The following is a 22,432-nucleotide window of genomic DNA, read 5'->3' as shown; positions in this document are numbered from 1 at the left end:
TCGGACTGTCTAGGCCATGTAACAATATGTAACCATTCAACTCATTAATTCTCTTGCGTTGCTCGTCGACGCTAAAACCGACCGGGCAATATTACATGGTCACGTGGCGGACGCGTTCCTCGCGTTGGTTCATGACGGCCACTGACGCCCTCTTTTCCGCTGGATTCATCGCTGCCGGGATCATGAATTCCAGACATGGTTGGTGAGGGAGCATTGATGGATAGAAGAGACCAGAAAAAGGAAAAATGAAAAAGAAGGAAAGGCAAGGGAAAATGGAGACCCAACAGGACAGTCTGGACATTGCCAACCTGCAACGCGTCGCGCTGGGGCAGGTAAGTTGATTGATCCTGGTCGGTTTCTGGTGGCGTTCTCATGTCGATCTCTCTCGCTCTAGGAATTTCCTCATTCCCAACTCTCCCCCCAGCAGCTCGAACCTGTCGAAATTTCTCTCTCCGAGACCCGTGATCCTCCGTCTTCACGAAATCTCGACGATTCGGTGTCGCTCGCAGCGCCGCATAGCCCTCGGAATTTATCACCGTCGCATCGGTCCCGGTCCTCCCTGTCGCCCTCGGGAGAACGACAACGACAGCATGATACGGTAGCATTGAAAAACGACAACCGACCAGTCGATCAAAATCGTGTGCCCTTGCAACAACCAGTGAAAATGAGTTCTGCGGAAACGGTGCCTTCCGACACTCAGGTCATCTCTCAATCGGTGTATGACGACCTCATCAAACAGAACCAGGAGGCTGCCGCCCGCAATGAGACGGATAATAGTTTGGCGGATCGGGCAACGCTGGCAACCATGTATGAGGGTGATAGTGGTCACATAGATCTGCTAGCGGGGTTCGACCACATCAACACCGACACGGCCAATGCCGACGAGAACGAGGACCAGAGTAGCTTCAAATTGGGCGAATCATCCCCCATGCATTACCAGCCGAGTTTCTTCCCCGAATCCCAGCGCTTTGTGTCCAAGACTCCCGCGACGGTGGTGAAGCGCAGCGAGACCGACGGCTTGAATACGGGTTCTCCTACCGTCTCCCGCAATCCACTTGCCTCGGATGTCGGGTCCAGCGGTGGTATCATGGCCTTAAGTCAGGTTTTCAGAGCGACTCAGGCACCGTCCTCTCCTCTGGTCCGTGGCCAGCATTCCGATCCCATGTCTGATCGGCCTTCGCCCAATCTTCCAATCCAGGGTCACCCGCTTGCCGCGACTCTCTCCTCCCCGTTGAATCACATCGCAGCAACCTTTCCACGGGACTCATCAGAGCCTCAGCTGAACTACATCACCGTAAAGGAATCGCAAGCAGAACGCGAGAAGATATTACGGGAGAGACTGACGCGCTCGGCGGATTATGTCTATTCGGAGGATCATAGTGATGGTGAGTTTGATAAGGAGCCTAGCTTTGTTGAGCGTATGGCACGCCAGCGAATGATTGACCAGGAGGCTGCAGCTCAGTTTTCGGGGCTTACAGCCCCCGCAAGACCCCCAAGCCGCCGGGGCAGATCAACTGGCAAGGCATCCGAGGAACCCAATCAGTCGGCCGCTGCTGTTCAAGAGGGTAGGCAGCAGACCGGCATTGGCGCCCTACCGACAGACGAAGCTAGCGAGGAAGAAACAGAACATGAGCAAGAGCGTCATCAAGCAGTGTCCAAGACTCCGGCGCTGAATCCTTCAAACGAGGAAGAGAAGGAAAATTATGAAGATCCTGCAACGACTCCGCGCCCTACGGCGACCAACGCACATGATCGCCTTTCACAGGTATTATCGTTAGATGGAAGTCCGTCCCCGAGACCTAGGAAGCCGATCAGCGCGCCTGCCGACTCCCAGCGACAGTCTCAAGACGAGACCCGGGACAACCTCATGGGCGGTATTGGCAGATCATCACAAATTATGATGGTCGAGGATTCCCAACAATCTCCTAAGCATGATCAGGATGAGACGATCAACAATACTAATCCAGAACCGTGGACACAGTACGCTGCGTCACACCAGAATTCGCAGATGCCGCGGTCGTATGGCCCCGAGCATACAGTGTGCTCGCCCGAAAAGCCTACTCGCATACAGTCCTCTCCTCCGTCGGCATCTCAGCGAAGCCGGGTCTCGTTCCAACTTGATCAACATAGGCGGTCTCGGGGGAGGTCTGGCTCGGCCTCTTCTCGCGAGTCCTTAGAACATCTTGCCCGGAATCCTATTGCTCATGATGGCACCATGCTGCCTGGCCAAACCAAGGAACCAAATTCTACAGGAGGGCTCGAGAAGAGTTCGCGTTCTGATCCTCGAGAGAAATCGTCGTCAATGCCCTCTCGCGTTGCGGAAACACCAGTCCACCACGCAAGGAGCTTTGGAGATGAGATTCCAGCAACAGATGTCCCAGAAACAAGCCCCAATCGACTCCAAAATGATTTGATGGACCAAGAAGATGACGACTTGCCCCCTATTCACCCGACTGTGCACGAAAGAATCTCCCATTCTCAGCCCGCAAATCCAGACAGCTCATCTCCCCTGAAAAGCCGACTTAATTCTAAAATCCTATCTAGTCCGAGCGGGAGGCAGCGCAGGGCTTTGACCGAAATCGCAGCTGATGTTTCACCTCGGGCTGGACTAGGTCCTTTTGACGTCGACATCAACATACTCTCTGCCGACGATCGGGAATTTAGGTCTGCGATTGATATGTCCCCAATACCACCCAGAAAGAAACGCCGTAGAAATGATGGCAGAAGTATCTGTGCATCTGATTCTTTGATCCCGGTGACACCTCGGCCGACTTCCTATCTTCCTCGCCTCGAAGAAATTGAACCGACTGGAACGGGAGAGCCGCAACAACCAGAACCAGAAATGGCACCGGAGACAGTCTTCGAGAAACGATCGAGACCTTCTCGGCGAAAGGACCCTTGGGATCTAGACGACCCCCCCAAGGCCCATATACCACGAACTGGAGGCCCTAGGCCACTCGCGCGCTCTCTAGAAAAGAAACCACAGCGATCCCGTGAACCAGCGAAGGATATCGACGTTCAACCCGCTGTAAGCCGCCATCACCAAAGTACCAGTCCGGATCCTTTGGCACAGCCTCAAACAACACCGTCAACTAAAACCCTACTTAAACAACCAAAGCACAACGTTGCAAGCGAGCCAGTAAGGATAGAATTACCGTCTGCCGATCTCGTTCAAGTTGCTGTTAATCAGGTGTTTGCTCCCTGGAGTGGATCAAAACGAGCCTACTATCCCGCGACTTGCTTTGGTAAACCATTTGGGACCTCAAGCACTAGGTACCTTGTGAAGTTCGAGGATGCTGCGCCTATTGAAGTTCCCATGAGTGCTGTCAAAACCTTGGAATTGAGGGTTGGTGATGCCGTCAAAGTGGATATGCCTAATGTTCCCAAGGTCACGCACATCATTCGAGGCTTTGCCGACAAGCTTGGCGCGGATGAACTTTCTATAGAAGCTAACAATGGAGCGGTGCCAATGACTGATGTTTATGGGCACGCAACTGCTATATTGGGACCAAAGCAACGGAAAAGTCTCCCCAGCGGAGGACTCACAGGGCCTGAAAGCGTGGTCAAGGTTCCAATCTCTCGGATCTATTTGGACACAATCCTTTGGAACCAACTCAAAGACCGCGCATATTCCTACAACTCTGTGCCGATCCAGTCCGACAGCAGATTTCAGACACCCTCGGAGAGACACTCAACCCCGATCTCCCCAAGTACTCGATTGTCTCGCAGCATCCGGTTTTCGAACGGCGTCTTCTCAGGGATGGTATTCGCTGTGTCTTATGGCGACAATAATGATACGAAATCACGCATCACCCAGATGATCCTGGACAACGATGGACGCATCCTGCATGATGGCTTTAATGAGCTGTTCGAATTACCTCCGAACGCTCCACTTGCCACGCCGTCAAAATCGCCAGCTCCAGGTGCAATAGAGAACAGAAACTACCTACGTCTTACCCGCGGTGCCGAGGATGTTGGATTCGCTTGTCTGATAGCCGATAGGCATTCTCGACGCCCAAAATATATGCAAGCGTTGGCTCTGAACCTGCCGTGTCTTTCGGGCCGCTGGATAGAAGACTGCGTAGCCCAAGGCCGGGTTGTGGACTGGCAGTTGTATCTGCTACCGGCCGGTGAATCGTCTTATCTGAACGGAGCCACAAAATCAAGGATGCTTACACCTTATCCAGCCTCGGAGGCTCGGCTTCCCGAAGTTATCTCTGCGCGGCCCAATCTCCTGGACGGACAATCTGTTCTTATCGTCATGGGCCGCGGCAAAGCAGACGAGGAACGAAGGAAGGCGTATTTGTTCCTGACATATGCCTTGGGTGCTTCCCGGGTTGAGCGGGTCCCAGATGTCAAGTCCGTGCGCACCGTTCTCGACCAGGAAGGAGGTACCGCGGACAAATGTGAATGGGACTGGATCTATGTCGATAATGATGAAAAGGCATCGGCGATTGCGACGATCCTTGGAGCTCCTCTGTCAGGCTCGCAGAAAACCCAATCGACCCAGAAGCCCAAGAAACGCAAGCGAGCGGAGTTTACGGAGTCGATCAGCAGCAACGGCGCCGGTTTGAATACCAACGTCAAGATAGTCGGTAATGAGTTCGTCTGTCAGAGTCTGATTCTGGGAAAGTTGTTTGATTGAAATGCAGTGCCAGACCTAGTCCTGTTACTTGAGCACTGGCCTCAGATACTCACTCTCCTTTCAATTTCGCGGTTAGCAATGGTTCATGTTGTCATGTTGTTGTGATCAACGGTGTATGTGCATGGGATGGCAAAGGATTTCTTGTGTTCGAGGTCGATGGCGCGATTTGGAATAGATACCCTGTGGCTTCATTAGTTTGTCCGGATTATGTTGTTGAAATATAATAAGATTGAAGATTTGCTACATCTCAGGCGCATGTGTACATGGAAGAACAACTTGGTAATTGCAGATATCTTTCTATAATACAAAAAAAGCAAAACACCGAGGGATTCCGTGATTGTGTGACGCAATCGAATGCATGTGTCGTAGATTAAGATGACAGTAGAAGAGGCGCGGGGTGGGGAGATAAAAAGTTTGAGACATGCATCCATCATCTTTAACGGCCACCCTTGCCCTTCTTCGCCGACTTCTTGTTCTTCAGACTCTTCATCTGAGCCGCACGCTGCGCCCGAGCCTGTCTCTTCCTCCACGCCATCCATCGGTTATTGCGGTTGTACGGCTTGGCCGTGATGCCAGCCTTCTCGGCCGCGCGACCAATCTGCCAATTGGCCTGACGGTACATGTATCCCGGACGCAGCTGGACTCCGGTGGCCGCGTCGGCGGCCTGCACACTCGCAACCATGGTGCCGTCCTCTCCGGTCGTGGCCACCAGATCCGACTGAGGCTCGACGGGCACGTCTGGCGTGCGGGCAACCGCAACGCGGTTCAACTTCCGCCGGGTCGGGGCGTTGCGAGGCGTCGGCAGTTTTCCGTCCTTCTCGAAGACAACCCCGATGTACTTCCGCTCCGAGTGTCGCTCCGGGTCGAGGTAGTAGCGCACGTAGCCCGCCTCGGTGGCGTAGATGGTGTGGTCTCTGCCAATGGCGCAGTTCTCGCCGGCAAACCATTTCGTGCCGCGCTGTCGGAAGATGATGCAGCCGGGGACCACGTATTCGCCGCCGGTGCGCTTCGCGCCGAGACGTTTTCCGGCCGGATCACGGGAGTGACGGTTTGCTGCTCCCTGGGTCGCGTGGGAGGCATGACGGACGTGAGACAAAGGGAGGAGAGATTTGGAGAACGGCGAGGGTGCGGAGGTGGTTCGAGGTTGGAGGATGGATGACGAAGGGCGAGAGATGGGCTGAGCGGCCCGAAGAGAAGGGGCAATTGCCCTCTCCAGCACCCGGAACGGGGCCAGCAGTCTGGGTTGTAACATAGCTGGGCTTGTGTGTTTGTGGGGTTGTGTTGGCAAGTCGAACGCAATGTCGGTGCTGGAGCGAGTTCGAGTTGAAGCGGCTTTTTTTCTCGGCGCGGATGGCCTTGGCGGCGTCACGTGCAGCGGGCGCCGATGGGATCGACGGGTATAGACAACTATCACTTTCCCTGCGATCTATACTACATACTACTCTACTATCCCGATCACTTCCTGTTCCTCCCTCGCTACTTGAGGATCTAGTTAGTCGTCCCGGGTGCACTGTGAGCATCGAACCCGGATCTCTATTCACGCCATTATCTGCATTCCCCGATCATCGACGATGTTGTCAGCCTGGATCAAGACCCTCGGGGCTTGGCTCCTGTTGGCCTCGATGGCCCACGCCCAATTCCAATTCTTTGAGCACATGTTCGGAGGCGGCGGTGGCGGAGGAGGAGGCGGTCGTCAGGGACATCAACAGGCTTCTCAGAATGTCCCAAGCGACAGCTCTCGGTATCAGAATTCATGGGAATCAGGTAACGTGACCCACAGCCCTGGTACAGCCGAGTCGCATCAAGTTCATAATTGACTAACCTGGACCTGCGCAGCCACCTGTGATAAATATCTCTGCCCTGGAACTCTTGCGTGCGTCCATTTCCCGCATCACTGCCCATGCCCTCACTCGGACGTCGAAGAGAAGGTCGAACTCGGCGAAGGAAGCGCCGTCTGCATCTCGAGAGGCGGATATGAGCTTGGGGAAGCTTCACGGAAAATCGAGCTGGCTCGGAAGGGACTTTTGTGATTGTGTCTGGAGCGATTACGAGAATTCGTCGAGACCAGTGTTTATGGGCATCGTTGTACTGAGTATGTTTATCTTGGATTCGTCCTGAAACAAGTGGTGTTTGGATAGCAAATGATTATTGTATAACGGCTCAGACACTTTGGGTTAAATTGTATTCCTGCCTAAGACTAGAGTAGACCAATCTGTCGAAGTCGACCACTGCCCCAATCAACACTCTACACCTTAGATGATATAGATGGTTTTTACCGCCACAAGAACAAGTTGGCTGATGAAGAGAAAATTTGCGACACTCTCAAGCCGTTGCCATTGATCCCGAACAGTTCAGTAGGATTCACGTTGAACAAGGCTGTTCATGTTCTGCTTGAGGACTTCGTACTTTCTGGCTGCTTCTGCGGGAAACCTTTTTATCTCCGCTTAAGTCCGCCGCTCCGTCATAATTTCGCACGCCACTGCGCGTTATTTCTTGCTAACATTCAAGTCTTGATCAACCCCGTTCCGATCCCCTACTCATCTACCTTGTCACCTAGTTAATTGGTAACGACTTTATAACGAGAATTTCAGTTCACGATCTGTAATGTGGAGTGCCACGCTCCGCCAGCCACCGGCGCGATGGATTCGGGCGCCTGGCCGGGCACTTTCGAGCTCTTTCACCAGAGGACGCATCAGTCCTCGCGGCCCTCGCAATTCCATACGCAGGTCAGAACCGCTTAGAAGAGAGCGAATACCCGCGAACGCAGAAACGAATGAAACCGGCTCTTCCAACCCCGAGTACGACCCATCGCAAAACTCACTACTTTCTCCCGTCCATATACCCGAGGATCCGCAGGCCGTGCTCAAGGAGACTCATCCAGCGACGGGGATATTGGCCAATTCTGGGCTAGTGGTCCAGCGACAGCTGGAGTTGATGAATGTGATGATGTTAGTGTTGTCTCTTTACCGTTCAATATCAAGCCTGTAAACTAACTTCTTGGTGTTATCTTGCGACAGCGGGTTTGAACAAGCCAACAAGTATGTGATCATGGATGCAAACGGAAACCATATTGGGTATATGGCAGAGCAGGAGAAGGGCATGGCAAGCATGATGGCTCGACAGTGGTTTCGCACACATCGAGGCTTCGTGACGCATGTGTTCGATAGACATGAGAATGAAGTGCTTCGAGTACGTATTCCGCCGTCCGTTGCGAGAGAATCCCCGTTCTAACTCTGATCATTCCAGTTTCACCGTCCTTTTTCCTGGATCAACTCTCGTATCCGAGTATACAACCCCCTTGACATTGCAGCCGGTAGCAACTCTTCCACAAGTGTTCAACCGGTCCAGCCAGGTGCACTGGCACAGGCGGCAGAAGCCTCAAATGCTCGAGTCTCGCCACTAGGATTTGATGAAATGCGTGTGGTCGGGGAAGCCCAGCAACAGTGGGCGCCGTTACGGCGGAAATACAACCTCTTCACCTACCACGCCTCGCCGGACCCAGCGACGGACATGCAAACACAGAGTTTGCCCCTTTCACAGTCGGGTCTTTCCGGCGCGCAACAGATGCAGCTTACACAATCGACACACAACGGGCCAGGACAGGGTGAATACAACCAATTCGCTTATGTTGATGAACCCTTCTTGTCATGGGACTTCGGTCTTCGTTCGGCGGATAGCCGCCTAATAGGATCAGTCAATCGCAATTTTGCTGGATTTGCTCGGGAGATCTTCACGGATACCGGTGTATACGCCCTGCGAATGGACTCGGCAGCCCTCGACGCTGAACAAGCAGCTGCACAAAACAATGCTGTTACGGGCATGACTCTCGACCAGCGTGCGGTGATGTTGGCTACGGCGGTCAGTATTGATTTTGACTACTTCAGTCGTCATAGTGACTCTGGCGGCTTTGGTTCCTTCCCTCTATGGATCCCTGGATTCGGTGGAGACGCTGCTGCTGGGGGTGCGGCCGGGGGCGCAGCCGCTGGTGAAGCCGGTGCTGTAGGGGAGACCGCCGCAGGGACGCTGGGTAGAGCCGGCGCTGCTGGAGGCATGGCCGACAGTGCGGCGGCTGGAGCTGCAGGCGCAGGAGCCATGGCAGGATACGATGCCTTATCTAGGGGCATGTCGGCGGATGGTCAGTCCCAATCCGCTTCACCAGATCAGCACCCGCCGCCAATGGATCAACAGTCGCCGACTTCCGGGCAAACAGGTCCCTACGGAGATGTTTGGGCCGAAGAAGAAGATCCTTGGGGCCATGGTCAGGAGGATCCTTGGGCCGACGACGACCTGGGCGATGGCGGCGATGACGACTTTTTCTAATCGGCGTTCAGACACGGTCAATTATACTGGGCCTTGCCTATTTTCTCCTCTCAATTTTTAGATCTTTCACCTAATCCTAATCTGAAGGTCCCAGTCACACCACCGGTAATAGACAGAACCTGCGACATGGAAAGTGGCTCGGTGCGCGGGCAGGGCTATACGTACAACATCCATAGGATAGGAGTACAAAGAGCAAGGGGCTTGGTCTTGAGCCAGTGGCGTCCATATATTGTGCAAGAACTGGATGTCAAGACAAAGAAACGTTCCCGGGCTCTGGTTTGGTGCGGACCTTATCTGCTAACAACGAAAGAAACCGCGGCCGTGCATGAAACACAGAACCTGTTCTAGCCGAATCAAGATCTTGCGTCTCTTTAGGTGCTTATGCACCAACAGCATCTAATTTGTCCGCGGTGATCCCTTGGCCTGCGGGAGTCCGCTTACGCTCATTGAAACATTGACGGGAGCTGCTTACGGTGTATATTATAGACAGTTTAGGGTAGAAGATATCCAAGTCATTTGGCTTTTGAACAGGGGCTTATATACCCATGACGTAGAAAGTGAAAGGAGATTGCATTGATCTGTATACTAGCATGTAGTAAATAGTGGTTAGACCCAAATGACGTCGGGCCGATCCCCCTCGGCGGGACTGACAAACGCCGCTTTTCCTCCGGTGGCAACAACCCTCTTTTTCCTCTTCTTTCTCCTTTCCCAACTTTTCTCCCCTCAAACCTCATCTTCAAGACATCTCTTATCTTTACTCCACTACCACTCCGCCCCCGATTGATCCCCGATTCAATTCCATTCGCACCGCTCAACCAACCTACGCACGGATTATCCCCGCCTCGTCTTTCCAGCACCACCTCAAACCGGACGAATACATTCCTCATCATGTCCTCGGTCGCGCAGAAACGTCTTTTCCACGAATACAAGAACCTCTCGACGAATCCCCCCGATGGAATTACGGCTGGTCCCGTCACCGAAGATGACATGTACCATTGGGAAGCCCTCATCCAGGGTCCCGAGGGTACGCCTTTCGAGGGCGGCGTGTTTGCGGCCGAATTGAAATTCCCCAAGGATTATCCTTTGAGTCCACCGACGATGAAGTTTCTCGGGGGCGGTGTCTGGCATCCGAATGGTGAGTTTTTTTCTTAATTTGCGCAGATAGGGAGGGGAAAAGCGGCATATCTTGACTGACGATGGATCTTTCTAGTGTATCCCAACGGAACCGTCTGTATCTCCATCCTGCACCCTCCCGGCGATGATCCCAACCACTACGAGCACGCTTCGGAGCGATGGTCGCCCATCCAGAGCGTCGAGAAGATCCTTATTTCCGTCATGAGCATGCTGGCCGAGCCCAACGACGAGAGCCCTGCCAATGTGGAGGCCGCAAAGATGTGGAGAGAGCGACGGACCGAGTATGAGCGCAAGGTTCGCGATGAGGTCCGCAAAGGTCTGGGATTGTAAAGCTTGGGAGGGAAGCGAGACCTTCTTCGATTCCTTTACTAGTATTCCTCCCCCGTATATAGGTCGCCCGTTGTGTGATCGCCTGGTGCGTGGCATAACTTTGGTCTGGGTGCATTGATGCGACATAGGCGTTTGTGGTGCATGTGTTCCTAAAGCTTTCAATTATTCGGTGGTTCGTCTGCATTGCTGATAAACTGATGCTGATAGAATCATTGATGGGTTTCTATCTACTTCTTTTCGTTCATTGCCTAAAGCTAAACTGGTTCTGATAAACTACATCCCACGAAGACGGATGCTCTCGAGACCTGGTAGCCTTCTCGGGACCTGACTCATTGGTCTACGGTGGTCATCTTCTGATCAATCCATTCTTCAATTCCACCGTCTCGGTCATAAAGGATCTCCAGCTCAGCTTTCAGGTTAAGCATAAGCATCTGCTGTAACTCCGCACGCCATTCAGGCTCGGGCCCATCCGCTGCCCACACCGGATTGCTTGAGAGCATGGCGATACTCTTTTTCCGGTCCCTCGGCGTCAGTTGAATGAGTGCATCATCTCCCAGTGGGCTGGCGCCTGCCGCGACATCGGACGTGCGCAGCCCCAACCAGCGCAAGCATGGAATATTTAGTCTTGCATTTTCTCGTGTATGCGCCATTGGGCCGTATTTATAGGTTGACATGATAGCCATGCCGTCGGGGTCGCTGTCAACCAAGGCATAGAAACGTAGAGGGTCGTCCAGCAGTCGTCTACTTTCTGACAACTGCCGGACAAACTGACGCGTGCATAGGTCCGGATAGCCTTTCCCCTTGGACTAGTTCAATAGCCACCGTGAGAATGGGTGATTTGAGGTCTGTCTTACTGTGATCAGAATCCCTTTTCCGGCCGCTGCTCTGGTGTGATAGTCATTCCTGGCTAACCGGCGATAGACGGCCTAGACGGCTTTGAGAACTGGGTTTACCGACCAGATATCTCATTAGGGAATTTACCTCTTTTTCCAGAATCAGCACCCAATTGACACCTGAAGTGTCAATGCTGTCTATATCACCTATCCTCGGTATCAAAGCGTCCTAGATGAATCACTCAGCTGTGGGAAGGACAAGAATGGCCGATGCTATTGACCTTGTCAGGTGCACAGCCGTCGATTGCCATATTAGCTTTGGGTTTGAGCAGAAAATGACCCGTAACAAGCCCTTTCGCTGCTGCCTCCTTTGGTAGTGGTGAGTACTAGGCTCAGTGAAGCGTTCGCATTGAACATGATAAATTACCACATTCAATGACGTCCGATCCACCCCAATCGTACGAGCCAGGTCGTCAATGACAGTGTCAACGGCTCTCTGGGATCCGAAACACGCTGGATCACTGTAATAGATGTCTCTGTCAAGGCATTGGCCGTCGTCTCAGTAGACAGGTCTCTCTCCGATCTAGGAAACACCAACCTTTTAGAGATCACCAAGCCTGCGTGAATTGCTTCGGTGATGGCTGCGAGAATACGAATTATGATAGCTATTGGATCATTGAGTGTCTATAAAAGCAATTTGGAACAAAGATAGTATACTGAATTTCCAGGCCTCATGAGCGTCTTTGCCTGGCCAGGTGTAATTGATAGTAGGAGATTGCGACTCGTCAGTTTCCAGGGCACCAGTGATGGTATTGATATAGCAGGACTTCCTTTGCGGTTTTTGGCTTATCGATATGGCTGGTTGACCATTTGGCGACGACAACTCATGAAGAACCGCAGAGATGGTGGTAGCAATATAGTTCTGTACTGGGTCGTTGGGGGCTGGGTCTTCCTGGTGAAGGGAAGCCATGGATGGACGGGAGGAAAAAGAAAAAAAAAGGCAAAGAATTTCGAACAAGCAATGTCGCCTCAACTAGCTGGGGATTTCACATTCCTCCCACACGGATCTCATAGAGAAGAGAGAGAGGTTATTATTTTACGATCGATATATTCTTCAGCCTGCCCCTGATGACTAAGCGGGGCCAGACCGATCCCCGGATCTTCGCCAGGTCGCTACGAATGATCCTTTCTTCCTTGTCACCTTGCGCCCACTAGAACCGACCTCACTAGGAAGGACTCGTTTGACTAGCCTGCTCTACGGAGGACAATTTGTGGACTGGGCTTTCGAATATGGCTGGCGACCACATTGCCCCTTGGAGAACGGCCGCGCAAGGCCATCTAACCCTTGATGCCAACGGGGACCCCAAAACAGACTATTCTAGATGGCGTCTACTGGATGACCGCGGCCGCCAGACCTGGCATTATCTTGAATCAGACGAGGAGAATGAACAATGGCCTCAATCAATCGCTGACAAATACTTTTTGGGTCTTCCTTTGGTAGGATGTTCTCTTCTAGACCCACCCCTTTCCTTGGACTGCTTTGGACCAATCTAACACTCTATGTTAGGACCTACCGGCATTGCCAAAACCCAAAACTCCGTTGCAATGCGCCGAGAATGGGCTAGAGTTCTTTTCCAAGCTTCAACTCCCACCGGGGAATTGGGCCTGTGAGTATGGTGGTCCGATGTTTCTGCTTCCCGGAATCATCATCACCTGGTATGTTACCAACACGCCGATCCCCCCGGAATATGCGACGGAGATCAAAAGGTATCTCTTTGCTCGCCAACACCCGGAAGATGGTGGTTGGGGCCTTCACATTGAAGGCCACAGCTCCTGCTTGGGCACTTCTTTGAATTATGTCGCTCTGCGCCTGATCGGCACCAGTGAAGACGATCCTCGAATGATCAAAGCGCGTGGTCTGCTACATCAACTTGGAGGCGCCATTTATAGCCCGCATTGGTCGAAGTTCTGGCTCAGCATCCTTGGTGTCATGGAATGGGACTGCGTCAATCCCGTCCCTCCTGAGATCTGGTCTGTCAACCTCTCCCCCCTTTCTAGTACACTGCTCTCATCCATTGTCTTTGTCATCTTCCCTTTCCTCCATAGTCCGCGTCTATGATGGAATCCTAACTCATACTAATGACCCTGCTCAGGCTTCTTCCCAATTGGGTTCCGTTTGCTCCCTGGCGATGGTGGATTCACATGCGTCAGGTTTTCCTGCCCATGTCGTATCTCTGGTCCAAGAAATTCAGCCATCCTTTAGACCCACTCACCACGCAACTGCGGCAAGAATTGTACACCGAACCATACGACTCTATTGATTTCGCAAGCCACCGCAATTCGATCCACAAGGCCGACAACTACTACCCTAAAACCTGGCTTCTGAACACGGCAAACTTACTTCTCGTCAACGTTTGGAACCCCTACCTCCGGTTCTCGGGCCTGGTGCGCCGGGCAGAAGACTGGACTTGGGAACTTATCCGCATGGAAGACGAGAACACCGATTATGCCGGCCTCGGACCCGTGAGCAACCCCATGAACATGGTGGCTTGTTATATTCACGATGGTCCCGATAGTTATTCGGTCCGTCGCCACAGAGAGCGCCTCCATGACTACATGTGGATGAAGAATGAGGGCCTGCTATCGAATGGTACCAACGGTGTCCAGGTGTGGGACACTGCCTTCATCACGCAGGCCATAGTTGTTGCCGGGTTTGCGGATGACCCCAAATGGCGCCCAATGCTTACCAAGGCCCTGGAATTCCTGGAGGACCATCAAATCCAAGAGAATGTCCCCGATATAGAGAAGTGTTACCGTCAACACTGCAAGGGCTCGTGGCCCTTCAGCAACAAGACGCAGGGGTACAATGTTAGCGATTGCACTGCTGAGGGCTTGCGATCCACTATCCAGCTCCAAGAAATTCACAACTACCCGAAACTGATCTCTGAGCAGCGTCTGAAGGATAGTGTCGATTGCCTGTTACTGATGCAGAACCCTTCTGGTGGATACTCCGAGTACGAGGTCACCCGAGCATCTCCTAAGATTGAATGGCTGAATGCCGCCGAGGTGTTTGGTGGCATCATGATTAGCTACGACCACCCGGAATGTACCACCGCCTCCGTAACAGCACTCTCATTGTTCAGCAAGTTCTACCCTGATTACCGCGCCGACGATATCAAGGCGGCCAAGGAAAAGGCAGTGCAGTACATCAAGCGCGTTCAGAGACCCGACGGTAGTTGGTACGGATCCTGGGGTATCTGCTTCACCTACGCCGCCATGTTTGCCCTGGAAAGTCTGGCGAGTATTGGCGAGACATACGAAACCAGTGACTACTCTCGCCGCGGATGTGAGTTCCTCTTATCGAAGCAGATGGAGGATGGAGGGTGGGGGGAGTCCTACCTCAGCAGTGCAAACCACGTCTACACCCACCATGAGCAATCCCAAGTCACCCAAACTGCGTGGTCGTGTCTTGCCCTGATGGAAGCGGGATATCCACACAAAGAGCCACTTCAGAAAGCCATGAAACTGCTCATGTCACGACAGCAGCCGAATGGAGAATGGCTGCAGGAAGCTATTGAGGGAGTCTTCAACCAATCCTGGTGAGTTTCCTTTTTTGTGGTTTACTCGACAACCCGGAAGACTGAAGCTAACTGAGCTGCAGCATGATCTCTTACCCCAACTACAAACTTTACTGGCCTATTCGCGCGCTGGGGCTTTACAGTCGCAAGTTCGGCAATGAAGAGCTCTTGTGAAGGATGGCTGCTATGCTGCAAGAATAGCACGATTTGCGGGGACCTCGGTCTTCGCGTGTATGTATATGTATCTTTAATTAATCAATGACATGACACCTTGGTTTACTAATTCCTTCAACGATAACCGCATTATCTATTCACTCACAGAAAGCTATGTATGTAGTTAAAAACTGTAAGGTTTTTTAAACGCTGCTCTAGACATCGTTGAAGCGTGGAGATAATGAGAGCAACAGAGAACGATAGATAATCATTTCTCGTCTCTCGCATACTGAGTTGAGACTGGATGCCTTGGTGCCTTACTGGTAGGCCAGGTCAGGTGACCGAAACTTAAAACAACCACAAATTTCACATGACCATCTGGGCGTGGTTGAAACCAAAGATAACAGAAATTGTATGGGTCAAAACATGTGTACGCCTCTCCCAACATTAAACGCTAAAAAAATGACCTGAAACCTGGGGAGCTGGCGAACAATGTGCCCAGCTATCTCATCCAGCTTTCCTTTTTGCGATACCATGAGTATTACGACCGTAGGTCCCGATCAAGAGGAGGCAACGAGCTCTCCCTATCTTTCCTCGAGGTCGAGTTACCTGCCTCGGTGGGCACGTGGGCGGTCAACCGGGAAGGTATCCCCGCAGTTTCCCAATCGAAAGCGATGGAATCAACATTTCGTTGCGGCGGTGCTAGACAACAGAGCTCGTTCGTCTGTTTGACTCACTCTTCCCTGTTTGGCTTCCCTGACACCTTGGAACTTGCTGCCTGTCGCACCCTCACCGTCACACTCTTGCTTTTCTTTCATAGATTGAGCTCCGTGCGGAGTCATTTGTAGCGTCACGGAGCTAGAGATACTACAAATCCGACAAAATGAATTCCGCGTCGCTAGGAGACAAGGCGCTCGCCAACTCCGACTTTCCCGATGCAATTCGATACTTTACCCAGGCGCTGATTGAGCTTCCTCGTGCGCCGCCATACTACATCAAACGATCCACCGCTTTCTCTCGACTAAAACCCGCGGACGGTGGGCCCAACTATTCGGCCGCTCTACATGATGCCGAGATCGCTCTGACGCTTGCGCTGGAGCGTGGGAAACACGAGCTTATCATGGCCGCCCAGATGAGACGAGGTGTCGCGCTATATCAGCTGGGACGGTATGGGGATGCCGCGTTCGTGTTCGGGACTATTCAGGCAAAGACCGCTGCGGAGGATGAGAGTGGGGACAAATCGGAGAAGGTGAAGAATGCTATGGCTGGCGCAGCCAAAAATAAATATCAGCAGGAGCTGCCTATCTGGACGCTGAAAGTGAAGAGTCAGCTTAACAAGCTGGCCGAGGGGGACGAGAAAGCTGCTGTGACGGTCGTTGAGTATCCCACGGGTATCCAAAGCCCTAGCGAGAAGGAACTTAAGAAGCAGCTGGAGGCATTCAAGTCGGGAAAGGCTGGGGACAACGGTGTTCTGGCGCCGGAGAAGCATCAGGGCTCGACCGACGCGGGAGCTGCTTCTTCCGCCTCGGAGAGCAAGCCGGTATCATCAAATGCTCCGGCTGCTCCTTCGGTTGAAAAGGTCAGACATGAGTGGTATCAATCTAATGAGTCCGTGGTCGTGACCCTGTATGTGAAGGGAGTACCCAAGGACAAAACGAGTATCCAGCTCGCGAGCGACTCGGTATGTTTCCCACTCCACTTCCGCTGTTTCAGCAAACTCCAAGATACTAATCAGTGCAATGTCAGGTTACCGTTGGATTCCCTCTTCCGTCTGGCGCTGAATATGACTTTACTCTCGATCCATTGTTTGCCACTATCGATGCTGCCGCATCCAAGGTCTCCGTAATGTCCACCAAGATCGAACTCTCATTGCGCAAACAGACGCCGGGCCAGAAATGGAGTGCTTTGGAAGCCACGTCTACGGACGTTAAGATATCCGACCGGCAAGCCGCTGTGAGCTCTGCACCATCCAGTAGCGCCGCGCCGATCTATCCTTCGTCATCTCGCAAGGGACCAAAAGACTGGGACAAGTTGGCATCAACCTTAACGGAAAAGAAGACCAAGTCCGGGGACAAGGGCAAGGGCAAGAAGAAAATGGCGACAGGCGATGGGGCAGCCGACTCTAAGAACGATAGGGCAGGTAATGAATCGGACGGTGGGGAGTCGGTCGACTCGGATTACGAGGGTGGCGACCCAGTCGACTCTTTCTTCAAGAAGCTGTACGCTGGTGCTGATCCGGACACTCGCCGTGCCATGATCAAGAGTTATGTTGAAAGCCAGGGAACATCTCTGAGCACTAACTGGAATGAAGTCGGCCAAGGCAAAGTCGAGGCTCGGCCTCCCACTGATTGAAGCGTCTTGACTTGGAACAAGGCGCTTAAAATATTACCGGAGTTAGCTTTACGGGGTCATCGTTGCTTTTCTAGCGGGTGTTGCATGTGGTCGATATCCTTCGTTGCTCAAGTGAGGCAGGCCAAGGGAAGCTAATAGAATTCCTATTTCTGTTTCATCCTTACTTCTATGCCACACATGTACGTGCGTGTACTGATCACACAGAGCAAAATAATTTCAAATCTGAAGAGCTTAAATGCTGAGTTGGTCATTTCTTAACTCCAAGTTAGATCAATCCATCCGTTCTAGATAAAGAAAGCATCAACGTTTCGCTGATTATTGTGCTGTCGCTTCTTCTGAACAATGGGGGTTTCATTTTAATAAGGCTAGGGCGCCTGACAACTACCCTGCCACATCGCCCTGACTCGCAGGTTGATTCTCGATGTATCCAGAATCCTGATACAGGAAGAACTGAACAAAAATGCACATGTCGAGGAACAGGGTTCCCAGGCTGCCGATCAGCCACGACAAGTTCACGAGAATATACCGGCCATATAACGCCGAGGCTTCCCCGGGACGACACCGGTTGGTCTGTTCCGGTGAGCCACCATGACAGACTGGAGAGTAAGCGAGGATGGAAAGGACGTAAGTCAGATTTCCGATACAGGCGAACAAGAAAAAGAGAAGGGAGACGCCTTCGGTGGACTTGCGCCGGTAATTCAAAAGGATCTGCGGTAGGCGCGAGCCCAGATAGAGGACGGCACAGAAATATCCAAATACTTGGCCTAATGTGTCGAATGACAGGGGAGTATCATCTGGCGGCTGTTCTTCGCCCTTGTTCTTGGTGGACCCCGGGCTGACATACCAGCCTAGTATACCGGCCGCACAGACCAGCAGGATAGCAGAGAAGTTGAAGAGAATGGATTGGATGGCAGATACATGGCGTGCAGTTGCCGTCTGCTTCGGAGAAGGCTCGATGAACGGGGTTGCTGGAGATAGGTGGGTCCCGTCGACCGAGGGATGGAGGATGTCTCGAAACGTGGAAGACGTCGCCGAGTGTCTTCTATAATCAGAAAGGACGGGTGGTTGGACGGTAGAAGAGGAATGGCTAGATTGGTCCTGGACGCCATTTGATTGATATGAGTCGCCATTTGGCTTCGAGGAAAGGAGAGCGGTTCGCTCCGACGCCGGGGCTGAACTCTCGGCGTCATCCTGCGCAGCAGAGGGAGGCTGGGATGGCTCGTCCTTCAGGGTAAAGCCTCGGTAGTAGAAGCATTGCCCTAGCAGTACAATATCTGCTAACGTGTAGTAAACAGCAAGGATGATCATGGTCGGCAGAACGCCTTGCAACACGGCTCCTAGAATGTTGAATACATCGCCAGCCAGCCAGACGACGAGGAAGAGAAGCGACAAGCCATCTGCGGAGCCCCGACGAAAGTTTTCGATTATCTGAGGAGAGAAAACGACAACCCAACAAGCAATTGATATAGAACTGTTTCATTATTAGCAAGGATAGATTTATCGATAGCCCGCTAGGGCAAGTAAGGTAGTTAATGCACCTACCCACAGATCCCGCTCAATGCTTCTAAATCTAAATTCACGGTCTGGGAGGGAAACATGACCGATGTGGATGGACTCACGAATTGAGAATGTTGTCCCCAATTCGATATTCTGGCTCTCGAGAGATTTATGACCGAGGGGACGAAAAGCTTGCAGCAACTCAAAAGGTTCGAACAATGACGTGCAGCAGCCTCCCGCGGTCACGTGACAGAGTCCGGGGAAGTCCAGATGGAACGATCGACATCACTCGTTACTCTCCTTTTCTTTCGATGATCGATCTGGCTGGCCTGCAACAGAAGTCTATGGCGGATGGATTTTTACCTCGAGCATTATTGCTACTCCGCACAGAACAATTATCTGACAGGCCTTCTCTATCCGCCTGTCCCCTGCCACCACATGATATTTGAAGATTAGTCATCTATCAATCGATGATCTCACTTTCTCCCGACCAGGATTTCCTCTCTCGATCCTACTTTCTTCTAGAATTTAGGTAGACGTCTTTCGACTATGCGTCTTCAATGACGACGCCATCAATTCGCATTCCTTTCACCGGCCCGTTGCCTCCGCCGATTATCGTTCCTCCGTCCGCGCGCACCGTCTCCGGGGCCGTTGATGCTCTCTTGTCCTTCTTCGCCGCACCACCGTCGCCATATCTCCGCGGGGTTGATGTGGGAAGACATTCGCAGGCGGTGCTGTTGACGGGTGCGGGAATATCGGTAGCTTCTGGCTTGTCCGACTATCGGGGCGAGAACGGCACGTACATCACAAATCGAACCTATCGACCAATCTACTTCCATGAGTTCCTGACGCGGCATGAATCTCGCAAGAGGTACTGGGCCCGAAGTTTCATCGGGTGGCCAGGCCTGGTAAAAGCGAAGCCGAACTCAACGCACTGGGCCATTCGAGATCTGAGCGCCAAAGGCTACATCAGTTCTGTCGTCACGCAGAACGTCGATTCCTTCCATTCCGCGGCCCATCCGGACCTCGCCACGGTGGAACTCCATGGCTACTTGAGATCGGTGGTTTGCACGAGCTGCCGGAACCAGTTCTCCCGTTCCGAGTTTCAAGAGTCGCTGCAGAGGCTCAACCCGGCCTGGGCGGAGTTTCTAGCCCGGATGGTCGACACTGGGGCACTCGACACGGACAACCCGGAAGAAAGACGACGCAGAGGCCTGAAGCTCAATCCGGACGGCGACGTGGACTTGGCCGAAGCCCCATATTCCACATTCAGGTATCCGTCTTGCCCAACGTGTCTAGAAAAACCGCCGGTACAGGCGGATGGAACCGTGGGCAGAGTGGATGTCGAAAGCGACGGCGCTTGGCTACCCTCGTCCACCGCCGGAATCCTCAAGCCGGCGGTGATCATGTTCGGAGAGAACATCGATCCGGTGGTGAAGGCGACTGCAGAAGAAGCGATCGATGATGCCGGCCGGCTACTTGTTATCGGTAGTAGCCTCGCCACCTTTTCGGCGTGGCGGCTGGTGGAAAGGGCGTATCGGAGAGGCATGCCCATCGGGATTATCAATCTGGGGGGAGTGCGGAATGAGTCCGTGCTTTTTGGGGCAGGAGAGCAAGACCATCCGGTCGGATCCACCTACATTCGCTGCAGCCTCAGTTCTGAGTCGGTGTTGCCCTCCGTCGCGTCTCAGTTGCCATCACTTGGGCGCTTATAGATGGTACTATATACTTTTTTTTTTTTTGGAATATACATACAGGCATGATCTGGGGGTTCTACACGCCGCATGGTTTGTTGGGTACAATCTAGCGCTTCTATGTTCTCTTCTAATTATAGATCGACCTACCAGGTAGTACCTTAAGTCCTTAACTACGGAGTATCTCTATATAGATCGGGAATGCAAGGTAGACGCCGTGGCCGAAGAACGACCGGGCTTTGGTGGGCCTTAGGCGCGGGGGTGGATACCGGGTATTGTACAGCCCGGTAAGTGTATGGTACTGTGGTAACTAGGTATGGAAAGTATCCAGTCTGTCTGCCTTCCTGCCTGAGGTGTAAAGTTACCGGGCGGTATGAGGAAAGAAGTCAGCGCGCAGGAAATGCCGCGGGGTTCGCACTCAGCACCGATCAGCGCCGACTTGACATGGACAGTCGCAGCATCTTAAGAACCCCGAGGGATCCTCACTTGCAGCAAACCACCTCCGCCTATCGCGACATTGTCTCCTCGCTAGTTTCCCCAAAATCCTTCCTGTTCTCTCATCCCCGCCCCAAACCCTCGCCTGCCTCGCCCGGCCACTCATCGACAATGGACAAGGCCCAACAACCCAGCTCGTTCCAGCAGCTGGAAAAGGTGCGTTATCTCCGACTCCGCGCCTGCGATCTAGTGATCCACCGGGCAAGAGACAGAAGGGGAGTGAGAGAGAGACAAGCTAACGTCTGCCGCGTATGGTGTCTCTTTTAGCTCGGAGAAGGAACTTATGCTACTGTACGTTGTCTCTATGATGCTGACCCACCCACTTACCCTTCTCCGCCAGCCTCTGACTATATCGGGTTATGACCATAGGTGTTTAAAGGTCGGAACCGCCAAACCGGAGAATTGGTGGCCCTGAAAGAAATCCATCTCGACTCCGAAGAAGGAACGCCGTCGACCGCCATCCGAGAGATCTCGTTAATGAAAGAGCTCAAGCATGAGAGCATCGTTTCGCTCTACGATGTGATCCATACGGAAAACAAGCTCATGCTGGTCTTCGAATACATGGACAAGGATCTGAAGAAATACATGGACACCCGTAACGATCGGGGCAGCATGGACCAGGCGACCATCAAGTCGTTCATGCACCAGCTGCTGAAGGGAATCGCCTTCTGTCATGAGAACCGAGTGCTTCATCGTGACCTCAAGCCGCAGAACCTCTTGATCAATAAGAAGGGGCAGCTGAAACTGGGAGACTTCGGTCTTGCTCGCGCGTTTGGAATTCCTGTGAACACGTTCTCCAATGAGGTGGTGACCCTATGGTATCGGGCCCCGGATGTCCTCTTGGGTAGCAGGACATACAACACGAGCATCGACATCTGGTCTGCTGGGTGTATCATGGCAGAACTGTACACCAGCCGTCCGTTGTTCCCGGGAACCACGAACGAGGATCAGTTGCAGAAGATTTTCCGTCTGATGGGCACGCCCTCGGAGCGCTCGTGGCCGGGCATCTCTCAGCTTCCGGAGTATAAACCGAACTTCCATGTCTATGCCACACAGGACCTGGGCATAATTCTGCCGCAGATCGATCCCTTGGGACTTGATCTGCTGAACCGGATGCTACAACTGCGGCCCGAGATGCGAGTCAGCGCGCACGAAGCCCTACAGCACCCGTGGTTCCACGACCTGCCTCAGCTGCAGGCTCAGTTGCAGCAGCAACAACAACAGCAGCAGCAACAGCAACAGATGGCCGGAGCGTACGGTGGAATGGTCCCACAACAACAGGCATATTAGTTTCTTAAAGCTCTTTGGTCTGTCTGTTTCCCTTTCTTTGTTTGATATCTATTTTTCTTTTTCTTTGTCTTTCTTTTGGTTCTTTTTTCTTTCCCGTCTCCAGTCTTCTAG

General features: G+C 52.7%; 11 protein-coding genes across 12 annotated transcripts; 8 read left to right on the top strand and 3 right to left on the bottom strand.

Moving 5' to 3' along the window:
* Nucleotides 1-272: 272 nt before the first annotated feature.
* Nucleotides 273-4,645, top strand: RAD9 (chromatin-binding protein RAD9; the record flags this gene model as incomplete). The annotated part of the gene is made up of 2 exons (XM_046089799.1): nucleotides 273-332; nucleotides 395-4,645. 2 exons carry the CDS (start codon nucleotides 273-275, stop codon nucleotides 4,643-4,645), a joined length of 4,311 nt encoding a protein of 1,436 aa, XP_045945771.1.
* A 245-nt stretch (nucleotides 4,646-4,890) lies between these two features.
* On the bottom strand, nucleotides 4,891-6,069 carry MRPL2 (mitochondrial 54S ribosomal protein bL27m). The gene has a single exon (XM_046089798.1). The coding sequence runs from the start codon at nucleotides 5,895-5,897 to the stop codon at nucleotides 5,082-5,084; it is 816 nt and encodes a 271-aa protein (XP_045945770.1). The 5' UTR covers nucleotides 5,898-6,069; the 3' UTR covers nucleotides 4,891-5,081.
* Nucleotides 6,070-6,072: 3 nt separating this feature from the next.
* Nucleotides 6,073-6,819, top strand: lcl2. Its single transcript, XM_046089797.1, has 2 exons — nucleotides 6,073-6,409; nucleotides 6,482-6,819. Exons 1-2 carry the CDS (start codon nucleotides 6,217-6,219, stop codon nucleotides 6,673-6,675), a joined length of 387 nt encoding a protein of 128 aa, XP_045945769.1. The 5' UTR covers nucleotides 6,073-6,216; the 3' UTR covers nucleotides 6,676-6,819.
* A 216-nt stretch (nucleotides 6,820-7,035) lies between these two features.
* LDX57_008072 lies at nucleotides 7,036-9,552 on the top strand. Of its 2 annotated transcripts, XM_046089795.1 has the most exons (3): nucleotides 7,036-7,593; nucleotides 7,663-7,834; nucleotides 7,892-9,552. In XM_046089795.1, exons 1-3 carry the CDS (start codon nucleotides 7,250-7,252, stop codon nucleotides 8,963-8,965), a joined length of 1,590 nt encoding a protein of 529 aa, XP_045945767.1. In that variant the 5' UTR covers nucleotides 7,036-7,249; the 3' UTR covers nucleotides 8,966-9,552. The 2 variants fall into 2 exon arrangements, with proteins under 2 accessions (XP_045945767.1, XP_045945768.1); XM_046089796.1 differs by having other exon boundaries at nucleotides 7,036-7,834.
* A 301-nt stretch (nucleotides 9,553-9,853) lies between these two features.
* Nucleotides 9,854-10,429, top strand: ubc7 (E2 ubiquitin-conjugating protein UBC7; the record flags this gene model as incomplete). Its single annotated transcript, XM_046089794.1, has 2 exons — nucleotides 9,854-10,100; nucleotides 10,176-10,429. The coding sequence occupies 2 exons, from the start codon at nucleotides 9,854-9,856 to the stop codon at nucleotides 10,427-10,429; spliced, it is 501 nt and encodes a 166-aa protein (XP_045945766.1).
* A 329-nt stretch (nucleotides 10,430-10,758) lies between these two features.
* SPO11 (putative meiosis-specific topoisomerase Spo11) lies at nucleotides 10,759-11,209 on the bottom strand (the record flags this gene model as incomplete). The annotated part of the gene is made up of 2 exons (XM_046089793.1): nucleotides 10,759-11,170; nucleotides 11,202-11,209. 2 exons carry the CDS (start codon nucleotides 11,207-11,209, stop codon nucleotides 10,759-10,761), a joined length of 420 nt encoding a protein of 139 aa, XP_045945765.1.
* A 1,343-nt stretch (nucleotides 11,210-12,552) lies between these two features.
* LDX57_008069 (terpene cyclase/mutase family protein) lies at nucleotides 12,553-15,014 on the top strand (the record flags this gene model as incomplete). The annotated part of the gene is made up of 4 exons (XM_046089792.1): nucleotides 12,553-12,759; nucleotides 12,830-13,293; nucleotides 13,416-14,861; nucleotides 14,924-15,014. The coding sequence occupies 4 exons, from the start codon at nucleotides 12,553-12,555 to the stop codon at nucleotides 15,012-15,014; spliced, it is 2,208 nt and encodes a 735-aa protein (XP_045945764.1).
* An 862-nt stretch (nucleotides 15,015-15,876) lies between these two features.
* On the top strand, nucleotides 15,877-17,345 carry SGT1 (co-chaperone SGT1; the record flags this gene model as incomplete). Its single annotated transcript, XM_046089791.1, has 2 exons — nucleotides 15,877-16,674; nucleotides 16,740-17,345. The coding sequence occupies 2 exons, from the start codon at nucleotides 15,877-15,879 to the stop codon at nucleotides 17,343-17,345; spliced, it is 1,404 nt and encodes a 467-aa protein (XP_045945763.1).
* A 381-nt stretch (nucleotides 17,346-17,726) lies between these two features.
* Nucleotides 17,727-18,653, bottom strand: RTC2 (PQ-loop repeat-containing protein; the record flags this gene model as incomplete). The annotated part of the gene is made up of 1 exon (XM_046089790.1): nucleotides 17,727-18,653. The coding sequence occupies one exon, from the start codon at nucleotides 18,651-18,653 to the stop codon at nucleotides 17,727-17,729; it is 927 nt and encodes a 308-aa protein (XP_045945762.1).
* A 749-nt stretch (nucleotides 18,654-19,402) lies between these two features.
* LDX57_008066 (putative SIR2 family histone deacetylase) lies at nucleotides 19,403-20,557 on the top strand (the record flags this gene model as incomplete). The annotated part of the gene is made up of 1 exon (XM_046089789.1): nucleotides 19,403-20,557. The coding sequence occupies one exon, from the start codon at nucleotides 19,403-19,405 to the stop codon at nucleotides 20,555-20,557; it is 1,155 nt and encodes a 384-aa protein (XP_045945761.1).
* Nucleotides 20,558-20,980: 423 nt separating this feature from the next.
* PHO85 (cyclin-dependent serine/threonine-protein kinase phoA) lies at nucleotides 20,981-22,321 on the top strand (the record flags this gene model as incomplete). The annotated part of the gene is made up of 3 exons (XM_046089788.1): nucleotides 20,981-21,187; nucleotides 21,299-21,322; nucleotides 21,401-22,321. The coding sequence occupies 3 exons, from the start codon at nucleotides 20,981-20,983 to the stop codon at nucleotides 22,319-22,321; spliced, it is 1,152 nt and encodes a 383-aa protein (XP_045945760.1).
* Nucleotides 22,322-22,432: the final 111 nt, after the last annotated feature.

This window comes from Aspergillus melleus, assembly GCF_016097325.1.
Source record: "Aspergillus melleus strain CBS 546.65 chromosome Unknown contig4, whole genome shotgun sequence".
Taxonomy (NCBI): Eukaryota; Fungi; Ascomycota; class Eurotiomycetes; order Eurotiales; family Aspergillaceae; genus Aspergillus; species Aspergillus melleus.
Note: the sequence above shows the minus strand (reverse complement) of the source record. Positions and strands in the feature narration are given on the sequence as shown.